The sequence below is a fragment of the Lampris incognitus genome, chromosome 6 (assembly GCF_029633865.1).
Source record: "Lampris incognitus isolate fLamInc1 chromosome 6, fLamInc1.hap2, whole genome shotgun sequence".
Classification (NCBI taxonomy): Eukaryota; Metazoa; Chordata; class Actinopteri; order Lampriformes; family Lampridae; genus Lampris; species Lampris incognitus.
The window spans coordinates 62,842,397-62,855,649 of record NC_079216.1 but is presented as its reverse complement, the minus strand read 5'-3'; the positions used below and the strand labels follow the sequence as shown (position 1 = coordinate 62,855,649).

At 48.9% G+C, this 13,253-nt stretch overlaps 1 protein-coding gene across 2 annotated transcripts in view; it reads right to left on the bottom strand.

Annotated features, from left to right (window-relative positions):
- slco3a1a (solute carrier organic anion transporter family member 3A1a) overlaps positions 1-13,021 on the bottom strand; it is a 56,063-nt gene extending 43,042 nt beyond the window's left edge. For both annotated transcript variants that reach the window (XM_056281326.1, XM_056281327.1), the window contains exons 1-2: positions 12,225-13,021; positions 7,189-7,645 (exon numbers count right to left, since the gene is read on the bottom strand). In XM_056281326.1, coding sequence (XP_056137301.1) covers positions 7,189-7,645; positions 12,225-12,410 — 643 coding nt within the window. In that variant the 5' untranslated portion in view covers positions 12,411-13,021. The remainder of the gene's footprint in view (positions 1-7,188; positions 7,646-12,224) is intronic.
- Between the last annotated feature and the right edge of the window lie 232 nt (positions 13,022-13,253).

Sequence of the window (13,253 nt, the reverse complement as noted above, 5' to 3'; positions counted from 1 at the left end):
GCTGCATCGCCGTTCTGTGTAAAAGGTACGCACACCGAATGGGGGTCATTGTTGTTCCGGTGTTAAGCCGGCAGCGGAGGTAGCCAGACCTGAATCGACATCTGTGTAAAAGGGACAGCCAGCAGGACGGGACAGCCAGCAGGACGGGACAGCCAGCAGGACGGGACAGCCAGCAGGACGGGACAGCTGACACCGTTGTGCTACACGCCGTGACCCCTCTGCTTCCAGAACCCCGGCAGATTATGTAAAATCACACACCGGGGCGGCAGTATGCCGCCTTTGTTTGGTTCAGTGTAAAAAACAAAACAAAACAAAAAACGCAGCCGGCGTCAAGACGAGTCTTCACATTACACCTTTATTGCAGGATTTCTTTTTTTTTAGATCATTTTTTTTTGGGCCTTTATTCGATAGCGACAGTCGAGAGAGACAGGAAAGGCAGGGGAGAGCGAGGGGATGGCATGGGCCGGATTCGAACCCTGGCCGCCGCGGTATGCCTCAGGTGGTATGCGCTCCACCAGGTGAGCCACCGGGGCGCCCCCTATTGCGGGATTTCTGTGTAAAAATACCTAAAAATCTAAATGCATACTGAGTAGGATTTCCCCTCTGTAATAGCAAAAACTTACACAGAAATGTACACGTTATTTGCTAACACTTTAGTATGGGGAACGTAGTCACCGTTAATTAGGTGCTTAGTAGCATGCAAATTAGCAACATATTGGCTCTTAATTGGTCATTATTACGTACTCATTAATGCCTTATTCTGCATGGCCTTATTATACAACCAGTAAGCCATTAACTATGAGTTTTCCCTCTATAACCTCAGAATTGTGGCTTATTAGTAGTACCATCTCAATATGCTTTGCTTAGTATGGCCTTTATAAGGTGGTAGTACCACAAGAAGAGTTATTCTCCCTTACTAACACTTAATGAATATGCTCTGTTCTTACATAACAAAACACAAAACTACAAGTGTTCATAGTGTTAAATTACTGTAAATGAAGTTTTTGTTACTTAGAATATGTTCCCCATACTAAAGTGACATCTTGATCATTACTAATTCACTAGTAATTCAGTTTTTGTTACTTAGAATATGTTCCCCATACTAAAGTGACATCTTGATCATTACTAATTCACTAGTAATTAAGTTTTTTTATGTTCCCCATACTAAAGTGTTACCCGTTATTTTTATTATTTTATTTTAAATTATTATTTACCCAATTATTAGTTGGCCCACTGGTAGCCCGTGTCTGCAGATACCCTACCTTCTGAGCTTATTTGTTTAGTTTTCTGAATGTTTGGGACATTTCTGGGTGTCAGTCTTTTGGCAGCGGGGCCGTTAGTCAACGCCCGGGCTCGCTCTAAAACCAGGGTGAGTACGGGACTGGTTTTTCAGCGTCGGCGGGCACTGGAGGAACAGATGGGGATGGAAAGCGATGTTGGACTTGTGGTCTTCTTCATGTCTCGTTGAAGCCAGGGAGGCGGGGGCACATTTTTTAAGTTATGTTTACAAGCCAGACGTGGCAGAACTATGCTCAGTGTGCCTTTTAGTTGTGAGGAAGACATGTGAGAAAAAATGTCACACGGAAAACACAAGCACGCACATCTTCACAATAATATCCAATGAACACGCTCTTAATTCGTGAACATGTCCATAACAGAGACTCACAAAACATCCCCTGCACACTAGCTTAAGTACGGTTCGCACAAGTTCGTTTGCTCTCCTCTGTCCTTCCCTGCATGCCAGCGCTTTGTCAAAGCTTACAACGTCAGGGCATGAAAAAAGATTTGCACACAGTCTCTGATGTTTAACTCCATTGTGGCCGGCCAGACTTCCCACAGACACACCCGGAGTAGGTCAGGACTGCAGGGACGGCTGATTTTCTGAGGGAGGGAGCTGCAGGAGCTGGACTTTAGCCTATGTAGCTGTAGCTCCTTATAAAGGTTACAGCGTGACATATTACCGCCTCGTCGGCAAACGCGGCTGATATAAAGACAACAAGCACGGCACCGACGGCAGCGCTAGCCTACTAAATTCAACAATTCATGTCGCCACCCAATCAGCACGACTTGATATCAACCAGAGACAGTGCTGTAGAATGCTAAGTGGGTGCTCTGCAAGTGTGCCGTCGCCCTCAGCTTAGCATTATGTCGGATCAGTTTCCACCTAATTCCTTTACATGATTTGATACCGGCAGTATTTGGGGATAATTGCTGATTGGCTTTGAGAGCATAGTGCTATGCTGTTGACCAGTAAGATGCAAGATAATCTCACGTTCCCCGCCCTCTCTGCCCCTTCACAGGCGAGCCAGAGCCTTATGACAGCACCGGAGGCGATGTGGCTGGCCCTGTTCAGTTGCCAGTGTGTGTCCCCCAGCCAGCAATGTCAAGCTATTGTGGGGCCTCTCAGCTTGTAGCGCCGCTCAACTGTTGAGGACATCGCCCCTGTCCTGTTGTACGTGGCGGAAAGACAAAAGCAGTAAACTGCCATTATAGGGTTGCAGGATGAGCTGCCGCCGGTTGATGTGTGCTCCGTGCATTGCCATTTATCGTCCTGAAGGAGAACAAACCGGTGTTGCCAGGCGCAGTCACTACCCAGCTTATGGGGTGGGATGGAAAAACCCATTTAGAATCTAATCCTTCAAGATGACATTAACATGCGCCGAGTTTAAGTAGCTTACATAAACACGCCCTTCTGCAGCAACTGTTTGGAGTCGCAGCATTTTTGCAGGAATGTTCGACAAATCTCTCGAGGAGCCCTCTTTGAGACCTGTGCCGCGGTGACTCTTGCCGTCGGTTCTGGTCGAAAATCTTCAGGCTTAAGTGGCATTTCTGCACAAGTTAAATGGGGCAGAATTAGATTAAATGTGTCAGTAGGAGTTGGCCACAGTGTTTAGGCTAAAAACCATACACAGTAGCCTGGGTACAACATTCGATACGGGGGCCGGAGAAAGACCATAATTGTGTGCAGGAGCTATATCTTGAGGTACCTCTGAATTATTTATCTTAGTGTGACATAATGTTCCACTGTATTGCCAGCCAATGGTCTGCACGAAAAATAAAAGAAATGAAAGAAACACCGGAGACTTTCACTTTTCTAGGTAGTCTGCAAAGGAAAATGAGGGACCTTGTTTCCCCACAGCTAGTCGGGCTCTAAAGTGTGTGTGTGTGTGTGTGTGTGTGTGTGTGTGTGTGCTCAGACTGGCTTGTGTTGGCCTGTAAAAGCGGCAGGCACTTCATAAAGACAGACCCAGTATTCTTCAGAGCCGCTGCTCTGCTGGGACCTGAGACAGCTGTCACTGGAGCATTTAAGTTTTAACCCCTTCAAAACCACCGCACAGTGCAACAACAGCGTGTCAATGCGAGGCGTATAAACGACACTGTTATGACAAAAAAAAAGTCATTAAAAATGAAAAAAAAATATACCAAGAGCTCTGAAGCCTGCTGTCTGACAGCAGTTTTGAACTTGATCGTGCTATTTTTATCTGTACCATCCGTCGAGTTCCGGTGTACGTGCGGCGATGCCCTAAATCCTTATGTTCACGTACTGATATAAAAACCTGAAAGCCCGACGGCAGCATGGCACGCGTGCCGACGAAGAACACATCGCGGTCTTCGCAACCTCTCCCGTTAACGTACGGCGGGCCGTGCGACGTAGTGGAAAGAAAAAAAAAAAAAAAAGAAGGTCCCAGATTCTCTAGATGCCTTCGCAGACCGAGGAGGAGGCAGCTGGGTGGGGCCTCTGCCGTACAGTACACAGACACGGTCAGTTTGAAACCCCGTGTCATACGTGTCCTGTACAGCGTGGTTTTGCAAGCCTGGGGCCCTGTGGGAGCGGCCAGAATTAGCAGTGGATACTGAAAGGTCAAAGAGCAGCAGGGACGGAGAGGCTGTCGATGCAAACCCCTCCGCCACGTTCGCTTCCTCTGCCCTTAAACGTCCACCGACGTCTAGACGCGAGAACAAACCAAAACAAGATAATCTCATAAAACACCGCGTTTATCTTTGAAGCCGCCGTTAATGCTCAGCTATGGCGACGGTATTCCAACCTCTTTTTTTTGTTTTTTTTTTTGTTAGAAAACCACAGGCACTTCCAATCCCCACGCACAAGAACACTCGGCGCTAAACAATGCAGGCTCCCTCAAATCAAAATGATCTGTGCAACCATAAACCCATACCGAGAAACATCTCCTTAAGCCTTGAGGTACATCACAGTGTGAAGAAACCCCCCCCCCCCCCATAAAGGCACCCTTATCGTAGAGCAAATATCTCTTGAACGTGTTTTCGTACTGTTTAAACAGCAGCTAGCCTGGGTAGCGGACACACGGCTACGAAAGCCAGAATGGGGAGCGGCCCCAGCCCTGCTGCAGAGCCCCGTGCCTCCCGAGAAGCTGTTTTTCACACGGCTGTGTAGTATTCGTGCGCGCTCGGGCCACTCAGACCCACCTCATGGCTGGCTGGTTGGCATTCCTACCTTACTCTGTAATTATGGCTCTCCTCCAGGGCCCCTCTGCTCTCGTAACGGCATACTTCTTCACAGAGCGAGAGCGCCGTCTTCGCTGAGGTCATACGCCCGTTACCTGGCCATTTAGCCGAGTCCCTAATTATACCAATAACACACTGTGGAAAACATGCACTGGTTTAAGCAGCGGGCTATAATTACTGTGGGAGAGCTGCAATATGACATTCTGGCGTGCGCATCGTGAAGAGGAGGCATAACCCGGCGTTTTTCACTCCACTTTGAACTGACACGAACGATGTGGCATCATCGCCTATTTGCTTAAAATGTGTAGCGTAATCTTATTTAAATGAATTACGTGCTACTCGACTTCAGATGCTCGTGCACTGTGTGTGTGTGTGTGTGTGTGTGTGTGCGCAAAGGTGCAGCTCCAGGTTGATAACGGAGGTAAGCCTGGCGGAGGGTACACACCACACAAAATGTCAACGCTGTCGTGGAAATGGCCTGCAAACACTCGAGCCCACATCGCAACACGGGCACCAAGAAACAAATACACAATGAATAAATGATAGCTCTCGATGCCTCGTGCCGATTTCCCTTCACGATGCGCAGCGGATGAAGTCGGCGTCGCAGGAAGGGCGCAGGGAGGATTCCAGGGGAGGCATTCTTTCACACACTCGCACAACTCGTGTCTTCGTCTTTTATGAGTATCATGTGCTGGGTCTAAATTTCTCCGCTCGGCTTCCACAAGACCTTTCCTCTCTAATTTCTCTCCAGATCGCCTCTTCCAGCACCACAGCGCTCGCTGCCAAGCCATCTGTGAACCTCTGCCCGCAATTCGGCACTGGGAAAGGAAATAACGGCCGCCTTACAAGGGTAAACGGAGGGATGGCGGATGGGTATTATTAACTTCCGTATCGCAACTCTTGGAAGTCCAGCATTGCCCCATTCTCTCTACCGTTGCATCTTCATGTGGCCATATAACCTAGCGGTACGAAGCGACTCGTGCAGAACCTCTAAGGAATAAACCCACATTCGGGAAGATAAAGCACTTGACGACGCAACTGCTCCCACACTACAACAGTGTGAATTTGTCCGTGTACATTATTGGGAACGCCGATTGCCTTTTCAGTATGTGGAGAGAAATCTTCCAGACAATCTCCTCCATTCATGCTGCCAACAGCACATGACACGGCTGCAGTATGTGGATTAGTGCGATCAGCTGAGCACAACTCAATACCACATTGTTCCTCCGCTGCTCACCGCTTGTTTTTCCTCCTTACAGCTTATCGGAGGAGGACAGAACCAAAGCTCCTCCCCTGCGCCTGCCAGACTTCAATCAACTTCCCATTGGATGCTGTTAACAAGGCACTATGGTGCTGATGAAAGTCAAAGCCCTGTATGGCTTTTTTTTTTCTTTTTCTGGATCAAGTTTCTTTCAGCGAAGCAGAAAGTGCTCCGGTAAAACGGCTACAACTCTGACAAAAGAGAAAAATAAAATAAAACAACAGCGATTAAGCTCGGGAGCTGGGAGGAGACGGCACACTGCGCTCTTTGTCCGCAGGTCACATCTTTATTTGACTTGACAAACAGCAGCCACATAACGTAGCCGCTGTGCAAATGTGAAAGGGGTGTGTGGCGCTCTGAACCGATCCTCTATTCAGGCTCGCACTCCCTCTGTGCTTGGCAGATAACAGACAGCACACCACCGAGGTAGATCTCATCTATTCCACCAAAGGCCGACGTGCCGGCTCGGATGACAAATTATAGGCAGGTCCCCACCAAAACGAAGGAACGCTGGCTCTGGCTCCCGAGATAACAACACCTCCGACTACCCTCAAAATTAAAAAGGAGAGGTCACGTGCACAGAAACCCATTACGCCTCAGACGATGTTCTGGGTAACCTTGACAACTGTTGATGCTTAAAGCGAGTTTGCATTTTGCCTTGTGTGCACATGGGGTACCTGTATGTTTAGCATCGCAGTTGAATCACATCACCGGATGGGCTTCCCAGTAAAATATCTGAAAGGTAAATGTACCTGAGCTGGGGGGGGGGGGAGCCACTGCAGGTGAGAAAGGGATTTCATGAAGCTCCCCGTTTCAAAACGGGATCAAAACATCCGGACACTCGAGGCGCATCAGCAACATTAAATCGGTGACACGTCCTCAGATAATCGCTAAGTGTTAGAAATTTGCAGAGAAGCACCTCGAACGCGCCCCTAAGCCTCGAAAAGCCACATCAGCAGCATGCGTTTTTGGAGAGGATTGGGAGGGCGGGAGACATTTAACCCATCTCTGGCCCGCTGCCACTCGCCCCTCACAGGCTCAGAACCATTGTAATGGCGATACAAAAGCTCCTGGATTTGCTCACCTGGCAGTCAAGTGGACAGACTTGTGCTCAAGGACAAAAGAAGAGAGGACATCATGCGAGTGCAGAGGGAAAGTGCTTTGACTCAGAAGCAATGTACACACAGCAGAACACACATCCACACTTGTCAGCTGCACCGGCTTTAGTTGCCTTGGGAAATCAATGTGCTGGAACAAACAGATTTCAAATGCCACTATGATAACCATCTATTTGCCTCAAATATTGCCTTTGCATTACAGTAACCTCCTTAAGATACAGCTTCTCAAACTTTTCGTTAGCAGTGGTCTTAACCGTCCCTGACTTTTGAGTTCTTTTCCTAGATAGACCCTCTGTTTATTCTGCAAGCAGTGAATACATGGCTCACCTATATAGAGCGACGAGTCTTTCTTCTTCACGTGATCATCAATGTAGGACACCCCCAAGGGCTGAACGGGTGTGGCGCCTATCCCCAGCAGGACCTGGGCCCCGATCAGCAGCAGATACATCATGTTGGTGTTGGCCTTGTTGGCACACAGGTTGTCTTCAGACTGCTGGGCAGCCCCGCTGGTGGTGTTGGTGCAGACGTCCCGGCCGATATTAGTCCTCCACGTGTCCCGTATCTCATACGGGTTGGTCAGAAACTCTGGCAGGGCTGAGAGAAGGGCGCCCAGTGCCATGACAATACCCCCACAGCCAATCAGCCGGGGCCGATGGGCTTTGGCTCCGAAGTAGCTGACAAACAGGATGAGGGCCAGGTTGCCAATTTCGAAGCTGCTAGCTATCACCCCCACATCAGCACTTTGGAGGTTGAACCGCCGCTCCAGCGTGGTAAGAACACTCACCTGACAACAATAACAGCAATAAACAAATTTAACAAGGGTCTCAGGAGGCTGAAAATACATGAATGAGTAGAAGCAAAACAAACTTTGGCAATCCAACATGATTTTCTCACCTACCATTACTCATTTGAGAAACATGTTTCAATGTCATTTCAGAATTTCGAGACATATTGCAACAAGGGAAAACCTGGTGGTGTGTGCACGAGTCAATGTTGGCGTACATGAGGTGGATGTTGCATTTTTTATTTTTTTAAAAGAAGGTGGTATCGAGTCTACCCTCTTTAAAATATGCTTTCCCTTCGCAGTACACTAACTAACAACCCCATTTGGACGGAGCATACTTGGGCCGTGAAAACCTCTCCCTATCAAAAGGCATTCCACTTTAAGGGCCGCGTTTGTGTTTCTGATTAGCGAGGCACTGGAACGTTTACTCCCAAGCCTTCAGTGGGAACAGCTCACCACGCCCCACCGTGTTTTGCCTACTCCTTTTCTGAAAATAAAAAGAGAGAGAGGGAAAACGATTATTTCCGCCTATTTTCCTTCTGCCTCATTTCTTGCGAGGTTTTAGCGTTTCGAGGCCAAAAAGGCCTCGGTGCATTCTGTGTTAACGGCGCGAAGATGTGCCCGGCGGTGTGACATCTGGGAACAAACAAGCTCTCGTTGATATTAAAACAATTATCATGCTATTTTCAGATCCGGCCCGAACTGCCCTTGAAAGGGCAGAATGGTTTCCTATTTCCCTGGGCTTTTTTTGGTCATTCCCCTGAGACAAAGAATCTTGGCAGCAGAAACAATGTTTCTGAATTTCTCCTCTGAGGGCCTTAATTATGGGAGATACCACGTTGTGGCATTGTGGTAAGAACTGCACTGAACGCCGAGTTACGACGCCCTAATGCGCCGACGCTGTACGAGCTGGAGGACTTGCTGAAATAAGTGTGACCCTCTCAATACCGATGAAAAATAAATCCACATTAAAATGCCGTACAATGGGGAAATCCCGGAATATATTGAGTATTCCAGATGAATTTTGCATGGAAACGGAGAAAGTCGACAAGTTTACCGCCCGTCTCTTTCTAAACAAAAGATGACCCCAAATCACTGCATGATTACTGTAGGTAATGCAGAGCAATATTAAGACCAAGTAGCAGGACTGAAGTTCCTGCAGGGTTTTTTTTATAAAAAAAACAACAGTCATCTTTGAATAAGATCCCATTTCAGTAAACACAATACACAGCAATAGCGGGGCGGGCGGGGTGGATCTTTGTCATTTCAACAGGTAATAAATCCTTTTGCAGTCCTCTTTCCAAAATAGGAATGGCTAGTGAATTAAAGTGCAACTGCGATTTCGAAAATAAACGTCCCGACAGCAGTACACCCTATACAAATGAAAACAGCCCCTCAAAATGGTAATTATTTGAGTTGGGCGCGACATAGACAGGCCTGCAATTCTCTGCTTTCAGAGTTTGTCCCCCAGCGGGTAACTAGCAGAGTTTCCGTTATTTTGAGGCCGTGAATACAAATTCAAATATCGCACACAGCGGTTTCCACCTCCTGCTTCAAGTGGAAAAGCACACATGCCGGAGGGGGGATTAGAGTCTCCGACGGTGAGCGACACCTGTCAATACTTCTGCATTATCGCTGGCGTTTAACGGGCCGGCACTGCTCTCGTGCCCCTTCCTGGTCGGGAGTGTGTGTATGTGCCCTGCACTTGCTACTGTAAACTGGAGTTTTCCAATTCAGTTTGTTCAATAATTCACGCCGTCAACGTCCTGCATCCTTCCTTATCTGGGGTTTTTTTGCCATCAAGACGTAAAATCTGGACATGCTTGATCCGAAATGAATGTGCGATTGGTATTGTGGAATGCAGGGATGCTTTAAAGTTGTTTTTTAAATTTTGGTTCAAATTAATTTTACTCGGCAGTATTTGTTCTAAACCAGCGAAGCTGACCCCGTGCACCCTCGTAGTCGCAGCGTCTTCTCTGGCAAGCAGCTAGACACCGTATATGCTGTGAACAGAAGTCCTAGAACTAGTGCTGATTTCTTGACTTGATGCTAGAAATGAAATAAGGCTACACTGCAAAGCTATAACTGCACTGGAAAGAGATGGAGAGGGTGAGCGAGGAGACGGAGGAAGACAGGAAATGAATTTGAAAGGCCAAAACAGACAAAAGGGGGGGGGGGGACAGGGTGAAATGCAAACTGGTTTCACCCTCCCGAGCATCCGAACAGAAAGAAGCAGGATATCAGCCAGATCGAGATCAAAACCCGCTCATCTTCCTCCTTTCCTCTGAACTCGTGCCAAGCCTAGTCAGCCTGCTGACTTTCCAGCTTGGGCTCTCTCGCGCTGGTTGTTGCAGAGAGCACCACACAATCGAGGGACGGGACCTATCATCCGACCCAACCCCCCCCCCCTCCCCTCCCATCCCATCCCATTACTGCAGGTCTCTGTCAGCACAGTGTGACTGATAGTTCCTGCTCTGGCCTCAGCAGCAGAATGACTTGGCTGAGGTTAGCCACCACCTGTCAGGTTTAACGTGTATACAAGCATATACTCTAGCTTGAAAGGGCAGGATTCACCAAACCCACTTTTACACGGTGGGTATAAAAAGACAGTCAACATGCCCGAGTGATCAGTGGCCAGAGCCGAGATTAGCTGGTTACACCGATTTTAACTCAAGGCCGGGTCCTGAGTGCAAAACTACCTAATAATACTTAATAATTTTATCCATTGCACGGCTCCACCGCAAACTTGGCCAGCTGTGCTTCCTCTGGCGAATACTATCTTCATCACATCACCCTTTCAGAACGACTGGTGCCGAACCACTGCCTGACATTTCCTCTGTAAACAGGAGGATGTGTGCCTGTGAGTCGGATGAATTCCAGTTGCGCCAGACAAATAACTGCAACGTTTGGACCAAAAACACCTGGTCTGAAAATGTACTTTAGGGGTCAAAAATGTTTGTTTGGGTTTTTTTTTGCAAGGAATTTTTCAACAGTTATAAAGAACCCCCTGGTTTAGACAGCTTTGATTTGCATCTGTAAATGTGATGGTTACCAAAAGAGGAAATTACTTCTTGCATGTAATCGATGGTGTGGCAAGAGCAGCAATATGAAAGTTAAGGAAATACTCGTCCCTTGGGTCTTTGTTCATCTGCATGCAGACATTTAGTTTAAGTTCTCAGACATCGCCTGACGCGCTGGTAAGAGCGAACCCAAAGAGTCCGGCTGTGTCGAGTATCTTCTGCTGTAAGCGGCTCGCAGAAGCCACGGGGCCAACAGCACCTAGGGTCTGGGCCCTGGACTTGCAGTACACACTTGTTAAGTCCAAACATCAAATCATTAAACACTTTACAACTATAGTCCATGTAAGGACGACACCGCCAGGTTGTTGAGCTTGTCTGAGCTTTATCCACCCCATGCAAATCTGGACACCGACATAGCGAGGCCTCGTAAGGGCCTTGTCCTTTTCCAAGGAAAGTCACGATATTCCGTGCAGACCCAGAGCCAGCATTTGCAAATGTCACCAAGCTCTGGATTAACCTTTCAAATGATATTTGAGCAGGTGTCCAAATATAACGAGCAGTTTACATCCCCATTTTGTGAGCCGGGCATAAATTGTGTTTTAGTAAAAGAGGGCAATTTTCACGGGGAGGGCATTATGACTCTCAATAAAACCAACATAAAATGTTCCACTCCAAATATGGCCAAGGCATTTCACTATGTTTTTTTTTGTTTTTTTCTTTCTTTCCATGCAACAGAGCTGGGAAAACGGGAGCTAGTGCTCAAAGGGTCAACTCTGAGGAAGAAACACAAAAAAAAAACCAACCCAAAAACATCAACGGTTCTTTACAAATGCCTTTAAAAGCATGGTACCCCAAAGGGGTTTGTGGGGCTACTTTGGGGGGGAAATTTTGAAGATGTTATTGGTTCCACTGTATGGGAAACTTCATCGTAATTCCAAAAAAAAAATCCTGGACCGTTCCTTCAAACGTGCATGAGCATAAGCCATGTTGGATGCTTCTCCTTCCTCACAAAGCAGAAGTGGGGAATAATTTGGACAACTGATTGCATGAAAGATGCTACACCGTTTACCACTGATCAGATCTGTTTTTCATAATAATCACAAATCTGGAATCATCAGGCCCACTACGGCTCGGTTACGTTGCGGAACCGAAAGGGAACACCATTGGGCTGGTATCGAACCGGTAACTGACATGCTGGCTGCAGGCGTGCAGAATACAATGCACCGTTTCACAACCTAAAACCTGACGGATATCTGACAGTAAACCATCGGGGGGGGGGGGGTTGCAGGCAAGGCAAGCCCGTGTAATCTGGTTAGGGCACCTTGTTATATCACAGCTCCTGCACCTCTCCACGGTGGCTCGGTGTGCGTGTGCGTGCGTGTGTGTACATGCGTGTGCGTGCGCGCGCGTGTGTGTGTGTGTAACAGATAATAAACTACATCCAAAAGTCAATTCTAAGGGAACACAAGGTTGCCCACGACAAATCGGGGTAGCCCATTGCTGAATGAGTGTCCCCGGCTCGCCAGCACTGGGCTGCGGTGGTCTGCCCGCCAACTCACCAGGTACGCTCCCACGGTGCCCTGTGCCAACATGAGGGCGCATTCGGACAGCAGGAATATCTTGATGTTGGAGAAACGTGACGAGTTGGCGCGGGGGGCATCCCGCCGGAGAGCGTCCCCCCCGCCGCCGCCGCCGCCGCCGCCGCCGCCACTCCTGGCCGGGTCCCTGTGCTTTTTCACCTGCATCCTTGACGGGCGGCTACTTTCGGAATTGGCCGCCGAGAGCCGAGAAACAGTCGACCGGCCGGCCGGAGGAGAAGCGCGGAGGAGAAGCCACGCTTGTCGTGTCCCGCCGTTTCCTTCCCCTCAAGAACTACGGTCGGTGCCCTTGAACGCTCCACTTCTGGTTCACCTCACACACACACACACACACGCACACACACAGACACACACACACCTTTACTTGGCATCCGACGAAGCGGGGCTGCGAAACACGGCGAAACTCGACAGGGCTGCGCGTCGTCCGCGGCACCTAGACGCCGCCTCCGCCTCCACCTCCACCTCCCCGTGGACACGCGGACGCACGCGAACTCCCCGACGGCGTTTTGTCGCAGGCGCTAGAGAGACACACACGCACGCCGAGCTCGCCGCGAAATCGCATGTTTCACGGTGTGATTTCAACCCGACTCCTTCCTCCCCCGGGGCACACAGCCGGCTTTGGGGGGTGGGTCCGCTGAAGGTCGAGAAGGGAACGAGCAAAGAAGAGAAGAAAAAGAAAAGAAGCCCCCCCCCAAAAAGAAAACGAGAAAAGCCTCCCCCCCCTCCGGTTATTCCGACGAGCGCTTTGCCACGGCAGCACTGCTTCGGACCAGACGCGCGCCGGTCTGGGAAACGGCGAGCGAGAGACGCACTTCCCCTCCTCCGCCACACGGGCACGGTGGCGCTGTGGCGGCGTCACTCGCTAAGCGACCAAACAAAACAAAACAAAAAAAAAAAATCTGTTGCGTTTGCTTTTTGATTCGTCCGACGGCTCCACACCGAATTAGTGGATAACCGAGGGAGGGAGGGGGTGAGGGAGGAGGGAGGAGG